This window comes from Loxodonta africana, chromosome 3, assembly GCF_030014295.1.
Source record: "Loxodonta africana isolate mLoxAfr1 chromosome 3, mLoxAfr1.hap2, whole genome shotgun sequence".
Lineage (NCBI taxonomy): Eukaryota > Metazoa > Chordata > Mammalia > Proboscidea > Elephantidae > Loxodonta > Loxodonta africana.
The window spans coordinates 24,232,537-24,251,506 of NC_087344.1; the positions used below are offsets into that span (position 1 = coordinate 24,232,537).

At 50.3% G+C, this 18,970-nt stretch overlaps 3 protein-coding genes across 10 annotated transcripts in view; 2 read left to right on the top strand and 1 right to left on the bottom strand.

Annotated features, from left to right (window-relative positions):
- Positions 1-1,278, top strand: part of CARM1 (coactivator associated arginine methyltransferase 1) — a 44,693-nt gene extending 43,415 nt beyond the window's left edge. For all 4 annotated transcript variants that reach the window (XM_064280669.1, XM_064280670.1, XM_023552422.2 and 1 more), the window contains one exon: positions 34-1,278. In XM_064280669.1, the coding sequence (XP_064136739.1) occupies positions 34-176 (143 nt within the window). In that variant the 3' untranslated portion in view covers positions 177-1,278. The remainder of the gene's footprint in view (positions 1-33) is intronic.
- Positions 1,270-6,567, bottom strand: YIPF2 (Yip1 domain family member 2). 5 transcript variants are annotated; one of them, XM_003413367.4, is made up of 10 exons: positions 6,456-6,508; positions 6,254-6,314; positions 5,698-5,858; positions 5,526-5,606; positions 4,004-4,091; positions 2,558-2,674; positions 2,297-2,463; positions 2,032-2,214; positions 1,807-1,942; positions 1,270-1,708 (listed from the first exon to the last, which is right to left on the bottom strand). In XM_003413367.4, the coding sequence occupies exons 2-9, from the start codon at positions 6,282-6,284 to the stop codon at positions 1,826-1,828; spliced, it is 945 nt and encodes a 314-aa protein (XP_003413415.1). In that variant the 5' UTR covers positions 6,285-6,314; positions 6,456-6,508; the 3' UTR covers positions 1,270-1,708; positions 1,807-1,825. The 5 variants fall into 5 exon arrangements, with proteins under 5 accessions (XP_003413415.1, XP_010591646.1, XP_023408193.1 ...); XM_010593344.3 differs by having other exon boundaries at positions 1,270-1,723; XM_023552425.2 differs by lacking the exon at positions 6,254-6,314 and having other exon boundaries at positions 6,456-6,567.
- Positions 6,568-6,574: 7 nt separating this feature from the next.
- Positions 6,575-8,435, top strand: TIMM29 (translocase of inner mitochondrial membrane 29). Its single transcript, XM_003413087.4, has 2 exons — positions 6,575-6,800; positions 6,877-8,435. Exons 1-2 carry the CDS (start codon positions 6,707-6,709, stop codon positions 7,563-7,565), a joined length of 783 nt encoding a protein of 260 aa, XP_003413135.2. The 5' UTR covers positions 6,575-6,706; the 3' UTR covers positions 7,566-8,435.
- The last annotated feature ends 10,535 nt before the right edge of the window (positions 8,436-18,970 follow it).

Sequence of the window (18,970 nt, forward strand, 5' to 3'; positions counted from 1 at the left end):
CTGGCCCCTCAGTGCTGTTGCCCCACCCCACAGGGTCCTCCGGCGCCCAGGGCAGCAGCGGCGGTGGCTCAAGCGCCCACTACGCAGTCAACAGCCAGTTCACTATGGGTGGCCCCGCCATCTCAATGGCCTCGCCCATGTCCATCCCTACCAACACCATGCACTACGGGAGCTAGGCACCTCCAGGCATCGTCAAACGGACTGACAGCACCAGGAAACCAAATGAAGACCCGCCCACCCCCCCGTGCCGGTGGGGGCTCTTTCCCTGTACTGGAGAAGCCCGAACCCGGTCACAGCCCTCTTTGCTATGGGAACTTGGACACTTTTTTACACAATGTTGCTGCCGCCCCACCCCCCAGCCCCACATCTTGGCCCTGAGCGTGTGTCGCAGCCATACTTTACACAAGATCATGTTGTGGGAGCCCTTGTCCCCCGCCTGCCCTCTCCACCCTGACCTGGGTTTGACATACTCTGTAACAGGCATGTCTGGGCCTGACAGCTGCGGACCCAGGAGGGGAGTGAGAAAGGGAGGCAGCTGCCCTGCAGCCCGGGCTGCCCAGCCCTGCCCCAGCCCGTCCCTCTGCGCCTACCCCTCTTGCCTGTCTCTAGTGGGAAGGCAGCCCTGGCTGGGCGGGGCCTCCCTCTCAACTACCGGGCCTTGGTCACAATGGGCGTGACATGCTGCTTTTTTTTAATTTTATTTTTTTACAAAAAGAACCAGTGTCAATTCACAGACCCTCTGAGAAACCAGGCCGGCCGGGCCGAGCCAGCAGCCCCTCTCCCCAGACTCAGAGGCTCAGCAGTGAGGGGCAGCCCGGCCGAGTCTTCAGGGGCGGGCGTGGGCCAGACCTCTGGGGCACCCGCAGCCCCCCCACCAAAGGGTTCACCTCACACTTGAATGTACAACCCAGCCCGGCTGTGGGGAAGGCCCTCCGTCCTTGGCTCCTGCCTCTTGCTGCTGTCCTGTCCCTGAGCCCCTGCAGATCCCTCTCCACCCTCAATAAGAACTAGAACGGGCGCCCCCCGGACCCAGCCTAGGGGGAAGGTTCGCCTGGAGGCCGCTGGGGCAGACGCAGAAACCTCAAGGATCTGTCATGGAAGGCGCCTCTTTCCTGTAGCTGACGTTAGGCCTGTGTATCTCCCCTCAGAACCTGTAGATGCTCCAGTCCCTACTTGTATTATGGCATTTTGACCCCTCTTACACGTGGGAAGGGGGCTTGCAGGGACCTCTCCCTCCAAAAAAAAAAAGGCAAAATAAACGAGGAAATGGATGTTTCAGCACAGGCAGTTTTCTTCTACTTCTGCTCCCCCTTTTTCTAACACCCGAAATTCAGATGTGGGGGAGCTCAGTGTAGGCCCAAAGCCCCACTCATTGTGTACCTAGGGAAGGGAAGACACAGTGGAGGCCAGGGCCAGCCCCCTCCCGTCCTCGGCCAGGTGTCAGGGAAGAAGGCCCAGCAGGCAGGCTGGGGTGGGCAGGCCCCGGCCCCGCTCCCACGCAGTATTGCCCGGGCTGCACTGGAAGCTTCCTGCTCGGCTGCCCCTTCCCCGTCTTTATATAAACTCTCTGAATCACCTTTGCATAGAAAATAAAAGTGTTTGCTTTGTAAGAAAAGTCTGGAAAGTAGCAGAGTGATCTTCAGGTATCAAAGGAACCTGCAGTCATCATCTGGGGGCAGGACAGGCAGAGGTGTCCCTTTTGTTTTGCCTGAAAAAGAGAATCCTAGGAGTGGCCCATGACTTACAGCCTGGGGGTCCCCTTGGCTGGGCAGCTCCCCTCAGCCACAGCTGGAAACCAATACTTACCTACAGGACCACAGCCTTCCTAGGAGGCTGTGATGGACTGTGGCAGGGTGGGTGTCAGCAACGTGTGGGGAGGCAGAGATGTGGCTTGGGGTGGAGGTGCCGTGTGTTCTGGAGGCAGCGTCTGGAAGAAGTACAACTGGACCAAGCCCCCAGGGTCAATGTCAGGACCAGAACCAAGCCCACCCCCGGCCCTGCAGCTTGGCCTGTGACCACCCACACCTATACCTTGCAGCCCAGGGCCAAGAGGGCATGGAGCAGCACCACTGTGGACAGCAACGCTGCGGCTGCCAGCCTGGTGTCCTCACGAACAACAGGCCAGAGGGTGAACACCAGGCCAGTGGCTGACAGGGCCAGGGCCAGCGCACCAAAGAGCCACTGCAGCCATGGGACGGGGATGAGCCACAGGATCTGGGGGTGACATGGGCCGCTCGCTATCATGGTGTCCAGCTGTCTACAGTATCCACACCCACCCTGCCCGAGCCACACTCACCACGGTGGGGATGAAGACAAAGAGGGAGTAGCCGTAGATGCACACTGTCTCCAGGAAGGTGTACGGCCCCAAGCGCTCCCGGACGCCCTTGCGCCACTGTAGGAAGCCCCACAGTGCCAGTGGCACCAGCCATGCGTAGCAGTAGATGGTGATGCCTGCCACAGTCACTGGGGACAAGAGGAGACCTCAGGCAGTTAACCCCAGGGCCCCGCCAGCACCCCCAGCCCCGCAGACCTGCTGTGCCTTGCCCGCCTGGCTTACCCTTGTGGAATTGGGGGCTGTAGTGGATGGAGGGGTCCCTCCTCTGGGCTAGCAACAGTGTCAGGTTGCCAGTGATGGCCAAGACAAAGGCCAGTGTGGCACAGATCCAGAAGGGACCTGTGGATGGTGTGCAATCAGGATCTGGGCCTAGAGCTCCTAGGACAGATGGACTCATCCCATCTCAAGTGTGCTGGGACCCCAGCCTCTTCAAGCTCAGGGCTGCCTCCAGCCCCACTGCTCTACTGGCCGGATTCTTGGCCAGGTCACCAGTGACCTCAAATCTTTCTTGGCCTCACACTAGTCTCATGTAGCTTATGTCTTCTCCTTCTGGAAACACTCTCCATGTGGCTTCCGGGACCCCACACACTTGGCTTTTGTCTCACCTCAGTGGCAGAACTCAGCCTCTTGCTGCATCTCCTCACCCCCGACCTCTACGATGGACAGGGAGCCTGGGGCTCAGTCCTTGGCCCTCTTCTCCATCTGCACTCACCCTGAGTGACCTCATCTAACTCATGGCTTTATATACCGCCCCCATGTTGACAACTGCAAACATCTCGAGCCTAGGCCTGTGCCTGGAACTGCAGGCTCCTTCATCCACATTTCCACATGGGGGTATCCCAGGCATCTCACACTCCACCCCACATGCTTGCTCTCCCCTCTAAAGCCTGCCCCAGCTTTCCTTATCAGTGAGTAAGCAACTCCATCCTAGTAAAACCATCCTAGTAGTCCAGGCAAAATCCTCGGAGTTATCCTTGGCTTCTCTCCTCCCACCCCATATCCAGTCTGTCGGAAAATCCTGTCCTTGAAGCTCCACCTTCAAGACGTATTCTAGAATCCAACCACTCCTCCCTGCCTCCAGAGCCTCCACCCTGGGCCAGGCCCCACCATCCATACCTGGACCATGGAAGTCACCACCTCCTTGGTCTCCTGGCTTCCACCCTTGTGCCTTACAGGGCTGGGGGGTGCCGGTGAGCATTTAACCCTGATCCTTTTCCTCCTCACCACGGCACAGAAGGCCTGTGCAATCCATCACTTCTGCAACCTCCTACCAGCTCACTCCACTCCAATGACACTGCTGCCAGCACTTCCAGGCTGCTCCAAACCCTTCCGGGACTCTCCATCACCCTCCTTTTGCCCTGGGTGTTCCCCCTTCCTGGAATGCTCTCCCCCTGCTCCCCTTCACCTGCTACCACTCTCTCATCTCCCTCCCCAGAGGCCTTCCCTGACCAACCATGCAAAACAGCATCATTCTTCATCCTCTAGGCTGCTTTGCTTCTCTTCCTGGCACCAAGGCCCTCTGCAGTCCCTCTGTCTCCCTAAACAGAATGTAAGTTTCACGCTCTTCATGAACGACTCTTTCTTCTCAGCTGTATTCCCAGGGCCTGACACTCAGTCCACATTTGTTGAATGAATAATCAAACGGACCGAGTGCACGACGTCACTCACCGTACAGGTCTGGCCGACTCCGCAGATGGTGCCGTACAAAGTTGTGGCCAGGCCGGGGCAGCAGCGAGCCTTTAATCCGGTCCAGGACCTGGGGAGGCAAGGCTGCGGCCTGGGTTGGAAGCCCACTTGTGGCTCCTCACCACCCTCAGAAGAAAGCTGACAAGTTCCTCCCTGGGCCTTTCATGCTTTTCCCTTGCTGGGTGACCTCCAGTCTCCTCTCCCTCTAGACCCCAACTCAAAGAGCTCTTCCTTCTGGACTTCTGCAGGGCCTGGAGCTCTCTCCTTGGCTGGCTCCCAGACAATGTTTCACTTTAGAGTGGTGTCCCACTTCTGGGCCTGCCATCTTCCTGTGTGCTGCTTTCCTCCTCCTCTCAGTTTGCTGCCCTGAACTGGCCTTGCTACTTCCTCTCCCACCTCCCAGTGAGAACAGTCAGCAAGCCCCTGACATTCTCTTTCCTGTAACTCTCTCCAGTACAACACATTCCCAGTTTATCATCATCTCCCAGTGTGGTCTGGGGCTTCGGATCTACATTCCACACAGCACGTCTGCTCATCCCACTCCTGCTCTACACCCTTCCACAGCTCCCCGTCACCCTCAGGATAAAACCCAAACTCCTTAACTTAGCTCACAAGGTCCTCTGTGATCTGGCTCCTGCCTGCCCATCCTACTGCATCCTGCAGCACTGTCCTCGCTTCACACTCTCCAACCAGATTTGGTGACATGCAGCTTCCACAACACGTCATGCCTTCTCTCACCTCTGGTCCTCTGCTTACATGATTCCCTGTGCCTGGAACACTCCTATGCTTCCCTCCACTCTGCCCAGGTAATTCTTCTCCATCCTAAACCTAACCCACTGCCGTTGAGTTGATTTCGACTCATAATGACCCTATGGGGCATGGTCATACGGCTTCCAAGGCTGTAAACCTTTACAGGAGCAGACGGCCACATCTTTCTCCTGCGGAGCAGCTGGTAGGTTTGAACCGCCAACCTTTTGATTAGCAGCTGAATGCTTTACCCACTGAGCCACCAGGGTTCCTCCTTAGGTCTCAGCAAGTTCCTCACCTACTGAGGAGGCCTTTCCTTGACTCAGATCAATTGTAACTCCTGTGTTCCCATAAAGGCCAAAACCAAAAACCAAACCCACTGCCGTAGAATCGATTCTGACTTATAGCGACCTTATAAAACAGAGTAGAACTGCCCCATAGAGTTTCCAAAGCTGTAAATCGTTACAGAAACAGATTGCCACATCTTTCTCCTACGGAGCTACTGGTGTGTTCAAATTGCCAACTTTTGGTTAGCACCCGTGCACTTAACCAGCATGCCACCAGGGCTCCTTGCCACAGCCCCATTGCCAGCATAATCTTTATACAGTGGCACAGTTATTTCTATCAGCCTGGGTAGGACCCATGTAGGTATGGCCAGCACCATGCCTGGGGCCTGGAACACAAGAAGCGTTCAGTGAATACTGGCTAAATCCCATGCAAGATTCCGAGTCTATCCCACCAGCTTCCAGGGCCTGACCTGTGAGGTGTCCACATCGAAGAAGCTCTGATAGTAGCCAAAGGTCCAGAATCCTGGCTGCTGCTTCTCTCCCTGCAGGAGCTACACAGCAAGGCTTTCAGTGCCTGCCCCTAGAGCCTGGGCCAGCAAGGGGCCCAGTGGGGGCAGGGCCCAGGGCATGTATATAACTCACCGCGGCCTTGTCACTCTCCTCTTCCACCTCCTCCTCAGCTCCATAGCTGCCACCCGAGTCCATGGCCACAGCCACATGTCCCTGTGGGGTCAGCTGGTCATTTCTGCTCCTGGTGGTCGCATCTGGGGTCTTGGCTAGGAGATCAGTGGCTTCCTGGAACTCTGTGGAGAAGGAATATGGGCAAGGGGATGTTTTGGGGACTGACTGACATTCAACTGGACCCCTGCTCAACTGGGAGCAGAGCTCTGGCGATGGCCACCTCTGTCCTTTCCACTGACACCAGGGCAGCCAGACTTCCTCAGTCTGGCAGATGGAAAGGACGCCTGTACCTTACTAACATATAACTGCAATTTAGGGTCTGGGGTAGTTCTGTTCTAGAAGGGGTCATGGGCTAGGCTAGAAGCTCTAGTTTGAGGTCTGAGTTCAGGGCTTGAACGGGGTTGGAGTCAGAGATAGATTTCATCTCCGGGTCAGGGTTCACAGCAGACTAGGGTTTGGGTTAGATATGAGCTGGAACCTGGGTAAGTGTTTCCGGCCGGGTCGGGGCTGCACTCACCGTGGAAGGTGAGCTCGTCTGCCGCTGCCATGGCCGTCCAGGGGCGTCACCGCATCCCGCTCTGAGGACAGAGACCGATCAGGCCCGCCCCCTCCGGCCCCCTCCCGGGGCCTGTCCCTCGGCACCGCCTGGGGGCTAAAGGCCCCCACGGGGGCTTGAACTAGCCGCCTGGCTCCAACAGGTGTACCCCGCCCCACCTCACCTGAGGCTACTCAGCCGGCGTGGCCCAACCTCTCTGCGCCTGCGCGGCCCGCCTACCTGCCGGGGCCGAAGAGCCGTAGGCCGAGGCCACAAGCACCGGAGAGTAACATCCGGCGCCGGTCCGTTTCCTGTCCTCTTCCGACGGGAAGCCATTTCCGGCGGTGTTGGCCGTTGCACAGAAGTGACTCCCGGGCCTTTTACTTCGTGTACCAAGCGTTTCAATTCGGAAAACGGACGCCAAGCCGGAAGAGAATGGCGGCGGCCGCCCTAAAGAAACTTTGGTCCCGAGGCCGCGGAGAGGCGGGGGACGCGACGGTCGCGAAGCCGGGCGTGTGGGAGCGTTTGGGTGAGTACCAGCGGGAGGCGGCGGGGTGAGTGGCCACAGCGGCCGGATTGCTCTTACTGCGCTTATCTCCCCTTAGGCATCTGGTCCCGCGCGCTGCTCCGGGACTACGCCGAGGCCTGCGGGGACGCAGCAGCGGCAGCGCGGGCCCGGCCGGGACGGGCGGCGGTGTACGTGGGGCTGCTGGGTGGAGTGGCGGCTTGTTGCGCCTTGGCGCCGGGCGAGGCGGCCTTCGAGGAGGCGCTGCTCGACGCATCTGGGACCCTTCTACTGCTAGCGCCGGCCACGCGTAACCGCGAGTCCGAAGCGTTCGTGCAGCGACTGCTGTGGCTGCGGGGCCGCGGCCGCCTGCGCCACCTGAACCTGGGACTCTGTTCGCTCGTGTACGAGGCGCCCTTCGACGACCAGGCCAGCCTCTACCAGGCCCGCTGCCGCTACCTGCAACCCCGTTGGGCCGACTTCCCGGGCCGGATCCTGGACGTGGGCTTCGCGAACCGCTGGTGGGTGCTTGGGGCCCGTATGCGCGACTGCGACATTAACGACGACGAGTTCCTCCACCTGCCTGCGCATTTACGCGTCGTCGGGCTCCACCAGCTGCACTCCGAGGCCAACGAGCGGCTCTTCGACGAGAAATACAAGCCTGTCGTGCTCACCGAGGATCAGGTGGACCAGGCGCTGTGGGAGGAGCAGGTCTTGCAGAAGGAGAAAAAGGACAGGCTCGTCCTGAGCCAGGCCGACTCGTTGGTGCAGTCGGAGGCCCCGAGGTGAAGCCCCGTGGAGCCAGGGTTCGGACGAGGGTTCGAAAGGGCTCCGAGTGCTGGCATGCTGCCTGGGATTTTGTGCAGTTGGTGTGAGGGGGCCCAAATGCAGAGTGCCTCTCGCCGCCAGGTATTTACAAATTTGGGGAGCCTTTCTGCTCCTCATCTTGTTCCTGGTTAGCTGAAGTTAATCCAGAGCGGCCTTGCTCTAGGGGTTGGGAAGAGTAGAATGACGTGATCTTATAACGTTTATTATTGTTAGAGCTAGTAAGGAGGATTTGACATAAACTGTTTACCTTGGGCCTTACGTTCCCCCAGCTGAGGTACCACATTTGTTGTCAGGTCCCACCGCCTGCTCTCCTAAAACTATGCAGATGTGGGTTTGTTTGTTTGTTTGTTTGTTTGGAGCAGAAATGTTTTTATTCTATGATCTGTTTTTCATTTTTATAAGTAACTTTTTATTTTGAAATAATTATAGGCTCATTGGAAGTTGGGAAAATAATAGGGACAACCAGTGTACCTTTCACCCAGCTTCCCCAACGGGTAACGTCTTTCATAACTAATAAAGTATTGCAGGCAAAAATTGATGTTGGTATGACCCTTTGGATTTTACAAGGAATTTTTTATTTAAGTATCTTTGAGGGATAAAGCATTTCTTGATATGGAAATCTATGTGAAATCATAGATTGTGGTTATGTTATACTTCTCTAACCCTGAAAACACAATTCTGTAGCTGAAAAGAAATAAGCAAGTAAGTGTACATAGATGGTACTTATAGCAGTTATAGTGATCATACTCTTAAAACGAAAATGTGAGGGGAATGAGACTTTATCTTCAAGATGGTCTGTGGCTAGTTAATAAAACTAGGAGGTGAAACATCCATCTTTGCTGTAATGTTTGTGTGTTTTTGCCGCTATTAAGTTTTGGCACTTGGGCTTTCCATTCATAATATGGGTTCATTAGGCACATGGTAATTTTTATATCTTTATTTTGGGGGTAGAGGGAACACCTTATAAGTCAGCATCCCCTTTTTACAGAGAAAAAAGCTGAGGTTCAGGAAGTTGGTTACTTTTACAGAGCCATGAGTCACTTAATCTCAGGTTTTAGTCGCAAAATTATTTCATTGTTATCTCTTGCTATAAATAAAATACGAGTACAGAAGTAAAGAAACAAATACGAAAAATAAATACAATGAAAACAAACACAAGACAAATGATACTAGATTCTAATCCTATGCTGTTACCTGCCAAAGGTGCTGGACCTAAATACTACAGTCTTCGTTAAAGAGACAAAGATTAGCTAACTTCAGAAAAGGGGTTAAGCCACATTGCCATCAAAGCGTGACTAGTTCCTCACTGCTCGGAGAAGTATTGAAAGAAAATTACATATCTTTATTGCTTGAGTCAGTTATTAAATGCCATTTCTGATTTCCAGTCACGCACACCCCTTGTAGCTGCAGGGAGCTGTGAGTCTCAGGGCACAGGTTGGCATTGGTTGGCAACAACCAAACAGCACTCAAGTTTTTGCGTAGGAATTGCACGTGTGGAAGAATTACCTGAAGTCTGTGTGGCTTGTCTCTTCAGAGGGCCGGCCTTTCCCGGAGCAGAATCCACACTGCATTTTGGCCCCCCATCCAGTGCTCCGACCTCCTGGGTCTGATGTAAGAAGTGAGTTGTTAGAATGGCCAGGAGACTGGGTGGAGCTGGTGCTGTGCACTGTGGGGCTTGGACAGGCTCCCTGAGGTCATGTCCAGGTCTTCTTGTTCACTGCTGAGCTCCCAGCTCCCCACAGTGCTCAGCCCAGTGTGGACCTCAATCAGTGTTGAAAGAGTTAACATACAAGATATTGCATGTGTGGGCTGTCGGTGGGAGCTGGTATGGTCCTGATAGAGGGGAAGCAGATCAAGGTTGGATCCCCAGCCTTTGGCCAGCCCAGGGGAAGTGGCCCTCCAGTCTCAGCCTGCTCAGTGCCAGAAACAGGGCAGAGTGGGGAGATTGCCTATGTTCCCATAAAGGCAGTAGGATCTCAAGGAGAAGTGGGCTTTAAAGTCACAGTTACACTTACTAGGTGACTTCTCTGTGCCTCAGTTTCCTTAGGGGAATAATTTTTTTCAGGGTGGGTAAAAAAAATTAGTAACCATGCCAAAGCCCTTGGTATGTAGTAGGCATTCACAGCCTGTAGGATGCCTCTTTGAGGAAGATGATGGCCCCAAACCCATCCTCTCCCCTTCCTGAGTTAATCTTGAACGAGGGGCAGTGTTCCTCAGCCTCACTGCCCGCCTGTGGTAAGTGGGAATGGAGGAGTGTAGCCAAGGTGTGCTTGTCTCTCAGGATCTGAAGACACTCAAGTTTAATACGAACATGTTCAGGGTCTCCCTTTTCCTTAAAATTTATTCTGAATTAACTTGTCCTCCAGTATGTGCTCAATGCTGAATCTTTCCAGTTGTTGTCATCGGAAAGACCAGCAGAGGGCACCAGAGATTCAGAGACGCTGACGCCATCCTTGCCTGAGCCCACGTGGGGTGGCTAGCCCGTTTTCTTTTGTTCTGTGAAGCAGCGAGTAGATGGAGTGCAGTTACCACATGCATCAGTTTGCCACTCTTTAGAACCAGATAATTTTTTTAAATGATGGCAGATGGAGCCCTCACGGCACAATGGTTAAGTACTCAGCCAGCTAACTTACCGTAAAGATTACAGCCTTGGAAACCCTGTAGGGCAGTTCTATTCTGGCCAGTTGTGTTGTTACAAGTCAGAATTAATTCGGTGGCAATGGGTAGATGATGGCAGAAGTCAGGGTTACGGAGAGGGGTCACATTCATATGCATCCCAGGAATGTGCACCTCCACCTTGTTGGCAGCAGTTGAAGGAGGCTGTGAGCGGTTCTACTGGGATAGGCAGTGCCTTCCCCTTGAGTAAACCTCTCCTGTCTCCTAGAAGTTCCTCTAGGGGCAGGATCACCTGGTCGGCCCTGGGATAATGTCCATTTCCCTAGTTCGCTGGAAGTTGTGTTGAAGCACCTAGGACCATGACTAGGGTGAGGGAAGCAGGTGCACAGAGCACAGAATTTGAGGAGGCACTCCCTCTCAGGGTCATGCAAGTGCTTGCCTCACCCTGGTCCTCACCTTGCAGCATCCTGTACCCAGCTGGGTCACCTGCGTGGGTGACACCGCAAGCTCTTACAAACCTACACAAGTAGAATAATACAACAAACCCCATGTACTCATAACCCAGTTCAATAGTAATTAAGATTTTGCTACCTCTAAGGAGTCCTGGAAACCCTGGTGGTGTAGTGGTTAAGTGCTACAGCTGCTAACCAAGAGGTCAGCAGTTCACATCCACCAGGCACTCCTTGCAAACTCTATGGGGCAGTTCTGTTCTGTCCTGTAGGGTTGCTATGAGTCGGAATCGACTCAACGGCAGTGGGTTTGGTTTGGTTTTTTTTTAAGGAGCTGTGGTTGCGCAGAGCTTAAGCACTCAGCTGCTAACTGAAAGGTCAGTGGTTTGAACCCACCAGCTACTCCGTGGGAAAAAGATGTGGCAGTCAGCTTCTCTAAAGATTGACAGCCTTGGAAACCCTATGGGACAGTTCTGCTCTGTCCTATAGGGTTGCTATGAGCCAGAATTGGAAACACTGGTGGCGTAGTGGTTAAGTGCTACGGCTGCTAACCAAAAGGTCAGTGGTTCAAGTCCACCAGGTGCTCCTTGGAAACTCTATGGGGCAGCCCTACTCTGTCCTATAGGGTCGCTATGAGTCAGAATCGACTCGATGGCAGTGGGTTTTGAGTCAGAATTGACAGCAGTGGGCTTTGGGTTTTTTGTTTTTTTTTTTTTTGCTTCCTCAGCCTGTTTTCTGTTTTTCTTGCTGAAATATTTTAAAGCAAACCCCAGACATCATATCATCTCACCCGTACAATTTCAGCCTGCATTTTCTTAAATAAAGACAGTGGTATTATACGCACCTAACAAAATTCAAAATTCTTTGGTATCATCTGGTATGCTATCCATAATTGCATTTTCCTGATGGTTTCAGAAATGTCTTTTTACTGGGCAGCTCCTGTCCGGAGGTGAAAATGAGAAGGCAAAAGGGGCCGGGAGCTGGTTGAATGGACACGGGAAATCCGGGCTGGAAAGGAGCAGTGTGCTGTCACATTATAGGGAGAGCAACTAGGGTCACATAACAAAGTGTGTATAAATTTTTGTGTGAGAAACTAACTTTAGCTGTAAACTTTCACTTAAAGCACAATTAAAAAAAGAAGTCTTTTTATAGTTGGTTTGGTTGCATTTTAATCTAGAAAAGTCCCCTGTCCCTACACCTCTGACTTATTGCAGAAAGTGGGTCAGTTGTCTTGAGAAATAGCCCACGTTCTGGATTTGTTGGTTTCTTGTGCCATTTAACTTGCTCCTTTATCCCCCATTGGTCCTATAATCAATAACTCTCAACATTTGAGTGTTGGGTCCACGTAAACTAAAAAAACACCCAAACCGGTTCCTGTCAAGTCAATTCCAACTCATACAACTGAGCAGGAGGACTCAGACTGCCGACCTTTGGGTTAGCAGTTGAGCTCTTTACCACTGCGCCACCAGGAGTCTACCTAAGGAACATTAAAAATCTAGGTCCCGCTTCAGGCCAGTTAAGTCAATATCTGGGAGTGGGGTGCAGGCAACCACACTTTTTAAAATCTCCCCAGAAGATGCCAATAACAGCCATGTTTGAGAACCACTGCTCGAGAGGTTCGATTAGAATCCTGTCCACCTGTCTAAGCAAGCCTGCTTGTGCTACGGCATTCCATCAGAAGGCGAGTACTGTCCAGTCATCCCACTCTCCAGGACTGGTCCCTCTCCTTTTTAGGTTCCCTGTCAGTCTCATGTCATGCTTTAATCATTTTTGATTAACACCTGAGCCAGTCATTTCACTAGGGGCTGCGAAAGGAGCCCAGTACTTTTGGTCTTGTAATCTCATTTGGAATTTGTGACCTACAGGCATCCCTCCCACGTTACTGATCCACCCTGACCTACCACTGGAGTTCCCGGGGGACTCACTGCCCTAAACATGACAAGTCCTGAACTTGCCCTTTTGAGATTTCGCTGAGGGCAGCTGCAAGGTTTCCTTCCCCCTTCTTGTGACAGCGGAACTGCTATCATGAATAGCCATTCACCACTACATCCCTGAAGGAGCCCTGGTGGCTCAAGTGGCTCAGTGGTTACGCACTCAGTTACTAGCAGAAAGCTCGGTGGTTCGAACCACCAGCTGCTTCATGGGAGAAAAGATCTGGCAAATTTCTTCCATAAAGATTAAAAAAAAAACAAACCCAGTGCCGTCGAGTCGATTCCGACTCATAGCAACCCTATAGGACAGGGTAGAACTGCCCCATAGAGTTTCCAAGGAGCGCCTGGTGAATTCCAACTGCTAACCCTCTGGTTAGCAGCCGTAGTAGCACTTAACCACTATGCCACCAGGGTTTCCTCCCTAAAGATTACAACCTAGGAAACCCTATGGGCAGTTCTGTGTCCTACAGGGTCACTGTGAAGGAATCAACTCGGCCGTGCACAACAACAACTATATATCTGCATGCAGCTGCTAACCAAAAAGGTCGGCAGTTTGAACCCAGCCAGCCTTTCCACGAGAGGAAGATCACAGCCTAGAAACCCCTAGGGGGCAGTTCTGCTCTGTCACATGGGGTCTCTATGAGTCGAAATCAACTTGATGGCACCTAGCACCATTATATACCTATGAGTATGGCCATCTCTGTGCCAGGTGAGACTGGACCAGGGGCACATGGCCAGGAACTACCCTCGAGTCAGCTGGAACTGCAGGCTGCCTAGGGAAGTGCTAACATCTTAGGCAGCCAAAGGGAGCACACCAAGAGTTTCCCGGGGTCCACTGCAGCTGTCAGAGATGTCCCAGAGATTCTTTTTCCTAATTTTTTTAAACCCCTCTTTATTCCCTATATAATATGCTTGCTGTATAAAATCAAGACAAGGCAGAAATTAATAAAAGAAATTGTTGTTGTTAGGTGCCATCAAGTCAGTTCTGACTCAGTGACCCCATGCATAGCAGAGGGAAACACTGCCCAGTCCTGGGCCACCCTCACAGTCGTTGCTATGTTTGAGCCTATTGTTGCAGCCACTGTGTCAGTCCTTCTTGTCGAGGGTCTTCCTCTTTTTCCCATCCCCCAGAGTTAACATATTCTTCCAGATTCTCACCAGGGCCTTTAAAAAATACAGTTTTGGTTTTTAACAATACCAAAGATGATAAGTGGAAAAGAATATAACCCATGAGTATTGTGCTCCTTTAAAAAATCATCTATATGAGACCAAATGGTCAACAATTATCCTAAAGCAAAGATAAGAAGGTAAGGGGGCAGGGAAACTAGAGTACTGGAAACAGAACAGGATTAATGAGAATGTTGACACACTGTGAAAAATGCAACAAATGCCACTGAATAATTTGTGTAGTAATTGTTAAATGGGAACCTAATTGGCTGTGTAAACTCTCACCAAAAACAATAAAATATTATTAAAAAAAAAAAAAGTAAAATGGAAGAAAAAAATCTGTATATGAGTAAGCTGTTTGCTAGATACCCCCAAATGATAGGAGATGCTAATTTTATGGCCATGTTTTTTGAAAGCTGGGTCAGTGGTTGATGCTTGTATTCTTTTAGTATTTGCAAGGCTGTCGGTGCAGAGGCTCCTGGTGAGTCCCTGGATGAGGCAGTGGGCCTGAAGAAGTAAGAGACCGAAAGCCACGCTCATCCTCTAGTGAATCTCACCAGAGCACCCCAGGCTGGAGTCAGCCTGGAAAAGTAGGAACTGGATCCCAACAAAATACCATCTCAGTTATCAGATTGCCAAAAGTCGGACAATATCAAGTGCTGGTCATTTGTGGAGAAACAGGAGCTCTTGTACAGCTGGTGGGAATATAAATCGGTGCAACTGCCTTGGAGAACTGTCTGACCACAGTCTTGCTGAAGGGTGGGAGTGTGGCTCACAGGACATGTGTGTCTTCAACCACTGTGAGCACATGTACGCATCCCCTAGAGAAGGTCCCGCACATGTACACCCATATTGTTGTATGCAACAAGACTTCATTTCCCTTTCTGGCTGAATAGCATTCCATTGTATGAAGGTGCCACATCTTGTTTATCCATTCATAAATAAATGGAAAGATGTTCCATGTTCATGAATTGGAAGACTTAATATTATTAAGTTGTCACTCCTACTCAAAGCATTCTATAGATTCAGAGCAATCTCAATCAAAATTCCAACAGCCTTCTTTACAGAAATGGAAAAACTAATCTTCGACTCCCCCACGTGTATGTCAGTTTGTCCTGCCGTGGGGGATTCCGCGTTGTTGTTCTGCTGGAAGCTATGTCACTGGTATTCAGATACCAGCAGGTATTCAAATACCGTATGAAAGCTGGACGGTGAATAAGGAAGATGGAAGAAGAATTGACGCCTTTGAATCATGGTGTTGTTGAAGAATATTGAATATACCATGGACTGCCAAAAGAATGAACAAATCTGTGTCGGGAGAAGTGCAGCCAGAATGCTCTTTAGAAGCAAAGATGGCAAGACTATGTCTCACATACTTCGGACATGTTGTCAGGAGGGAACAGTTCCCTGGTACAGTAGAGGGTCAGTGGAAAAGAGGAAGACCCTCAACGGGACAGATTGACACAGTGGCTGCAACAATGGGCTCAAGCATAACAACGATTGTGAAGATGGCACAGGGCCTGGCAGTGTTTCATTCTGTTGTACATAGGGTCACTATGAGTCCGAACCAACTCGACGGCACCTAACAACAACAACTCCTCAACTTCATGTGGAATGGCCTCAAATAGCGTAAGCAATGTTGGAGAACAAAGTAGGAGGAATCACATTCCTGATTTTAAAACATATTATTTAGCTACGGTAATCAAAACAGGCTGGTACTGGTATAATAATAGACACATAGACCAATGGAATAGAAGTCAGAGTCCAGAAATAAACCTACACGTCTGTGGTCACCTGATTTTTGACAAGGGTGCTAAGTCAATTTGATGGGGAAAGAAGAGTCACTTCAATAAGCGGTGTTGGGAAAACTGGATTTCCACATGCAGAAAAAAGAAACAGGACCCATGTCTCACACCGTACACAAAAATGAATTCAAAATCGGTTAAGAACCTAAACGTGAGAACTAAAATCATAAAATTCTTAGCTTATAATGTATTTTTAAAATTTCCTTCCACTTGCTTCAAAAGATACTAGTTTTCAATTTATTATGATAGAATGTTTTGTTTTTTACGTAACGATTTTTAAGTTAGTGAATTTTTATGCAGTTAGTAATAGTACAAGTGATGTGGCCAAAGCCATGAGCTTAAGGAGAAAGCCCTTTGTCTCCATTAACCTGAGAACAAGTGTGGTCACCACTTCTGAATATGGGCCTTTACATATATTTTTACTTATATACATATATTTTAGTGGTTTATTTTTGTTGTTATCTTTAATCCTGCTACTGTAGTTATAATGCAATTTATAGTACTGTAGTTTTAACCGAAGAGATTGTAGTGCTAGTTTCGTAAATAACAGACTAAGAGAGAACCTGGGAACTGGGAGCTACTTCAAAGCTGGCTTTGAAGTCTGGTGGGGGCAGCAGAGGGACACTGCCAATGAGTGTGTGGCAATTGGTGAGAAGCAGAGGGCGCCAGAGTTCCCCTTTTTCCTTCTCTTACCAGGTAGAACCCGGTGAACCCAGTGCCATCCAGTCGATTCCGACTCATAGCGAGCCTGTCCCTGCTTGTTCTAATCCACAGTTCTTTTGCTCCGAACTAGAGTTAATATGGAAACCACTGTGGATGAAATTAAGTTGGACTTGCTTCCTTTGGAATAAAAGCCAGGGTTTCATGACTAGGTATTTCCCTTGGAATTGATGAAGATTTTCTTGCCTTCAGCATTCACGGCGTTTATCCAGAATAATGGGCTAGTATCTTGCCCCACGCACCCTGGTGGCGTAGTAGTGGTTAAGAGCTACAACGTACTATAGCTGCTAACCGAAAGGCCGGCAGTTGGAATCCACCAGGCGCTCCTTGGAAACCCTATGGGGCTGGTCTACTCTGTCCTATAGGGTTGCTACTAGTTGGAATCCATTCAATGGCCATGGGTTTGGTTTTTGGTTTTTATCTTGCCCCAACTGGAGCCCTGGTGGTACAGTGGTTAAAGTACTCAGCTGCTAACTGAAGGGTCAGCAGTTCAAACCTACTAGCCGCTCCCCAGGAGAAAGACATGGCAGTCTGCTTCCATAAAGATTTACAGCCTTGGAAGCCCCGTGGGGCAGTTCTACCCTGTTCCACAGCGTCGCTATAAGTCAGAATTAACTCGACCGCAGTGGGTTTGGTTGGGTGACCTTGCCCCAAAGGAAGTTAATTGAAGCACCATTTGGACTGTCTGTAGAGATGAACTTGGTGGTGGGGAAACAAAAAACAAGCAAACAAACTGCCTTATGTCACGTTACCTCCAACTTATGGTGGTCCCATGTGTATCAGAGTAGAACTGTACTCCACAGGGTTTTCAATGATAGATTTTTCGGAAGTAGATCACCAGGCTTTTCTCCTGAGGTGCCTCTGGGTGGACTCGAACCTCCAAGCTTTTGGTTGGCAGCCAAGCCTGTTAATTGTTTACACCACCCAGGAGCTCCAGCCCTGAATCCTGGACTTCCCTTGAGTGCAGTGACAGCAGCCCCTCTACAGAGGAAGCCTGGGACTTGTTCAAATTAAAACCAGGAGTCCAGGAGAAGGAGGAATCCCTTGAGAAATGTGTTGTTTTGGTCTGAGGAACTCACCTAGAGAGGACGCCCTCCTCTGCCTAGCGACCACGTTGTGCAGCTGTTGCAGTCAATGGATGGAGCTTCCTTCTGGGTGCGAAGGTGGCCTGCAGCCCGGCAGCATGCAGGCTCCCCAGTGGGTTCAGACGCACATGTGATGGCCACCAAAAGCGGTGCCAGCATTGTCTTCACCCCACAATGTCAGTTAGGGCAGGTATTGTCTGCTCATTAAATACTGATTACTCTTTAAGAGGAGTTCCTGGGCGATGCAACAGTTAATGAGTTAATGTGTTTGGTTGCAAACTGAAAGGTTGGTGGTTTGAGTCCACCCAGAGGTGCCTCAGAAGAAAGGCCTGGTGATCTACGTCCAAAAAAATCGGCTTTGAAAACCCTATGGAGCACCGTTCTACTCTGACACACGTGGGGTCACTGTGAGTTGAAATTAACTTGAGGGCAACTTCTTTTAATGAATTCATTAAGAGCTTCAAACATAAGGGGTAAGAATCTTATGCTTACAAATAGGTTTTTAATAATTCCTGATGAATTATTACATGCTGAATCCTATTGAGGGAAAATTAGGAGTGTAAAGCAATTTCAGTGTTCCCATGGAAACTTGAGTGAAGTTAGAACTCTTTTAGGAGACTTTTAAATTTCTACTCAAAGTTATTAATCATAACTGCAAAAGTAGATTTACAGAGCCAAATATCAGTAACAAAACAAGAGGGAAGTAAAACATTCCAAGGACATCTCGAAAAGTTCCAAAGGAACACACCCAGAAAAGAAAAAGTTGACATACTGTCGATTCCAACTCATACTGTCTGTGTAGGACAGAGTAGAACTGCCCCAAAGGGTTTCCACGGCTGTAATCTTTATGGAAGCAGACTGCCACGTCTTTCTCCCGCAGAGCAGCTGATGGGTTCAAACCGCCAGCCTTCTGGTTAACAGCCAACCGCTTTAACCACTGCGCCACCAGAGCTCCTTAAGGAACACACACTAAGCTAAAAGTCTAGTTAAGCCGTGGTTGCAGAATTTATATTCATTCCTACGTTTTCTCAGTAAGTTCTTTATGTTTGCCTTTCTCTTTTCCAACTGGTGAAGATTTGGCTTTGCTGTTGAAGAATTCATTTGCGCTTTTTGTAGATTTTAACCTCCAGATATGCCCCTTGCTCAGGTGAATTCACATACGGACAGTGAACCAACAGCCTTCCCATGCTGTACCTCTTGGTGTAGACGACATACTTTTACTTACAATTTGGTTAGAGGACTTTTGTAGTCTGCAAATTGATGGGCTTGGAGTGGGTATTGTGCTTCTGCCACAGCTCCTTGGAGAATGGGGAGACGTGATCTTCCTCCATATGTACGAGACAGCACTGACGTGGTGTGTGAGGTTCTTGCAGCAGTCTGAGGTCGTGGAGGGGTCGAACTTCATGGTGACTGGCAACCTCGTGCCAGGCAGGCTCAAATGGTGTCCGTTGTTCCTTTTTTTAAAAAATAATATTTTATTGTGTTTAAGGTAAAAGTTTACACAGCAAATTAGGTTTCCATTTAACAATTTCTACACAAATTATTCGGTGCTATTGGTTACATTTTTTCACAGTGTGTCATTATTCTCATTCA

Coding starts and splice junctions, on each gene's coding strand:
- YIPF2 (XM_003413367.4), bottom strand. CDS start 6,284: ATGGCAGCGGCAGACGAGCTCACCTTCCACG. Junction 5,859..6,253: donor AGACGAGCTCACCTTCCACG/GTGAGTGCAGCC, acceptor CCTTCTCCACAG/AGTTCCAGGAAGCCACTGAT. Junction 1,943..2,031: donor TCTTGGCCCTGGGCTGCAAG/GTATAGGTGTGG, acceptor GGCTTGGTCCAG/TTGTACTTCTTCCAGACGCT.
- TIMM29 (XM_003413087.4), top strand. CDS start 6,707: ATGGCGGCGGCCGCCCTAAAGAAACTTTGGTCCCGAGGCCGCGGAGAG. Junction 6,801..6,876: donor GGGCGTGTGGGAGCGTTTGG/GTGAGTACCAGC, acceptor ATCTCCCCTTAG/GCATCTGGTCCCGCGCGCTG.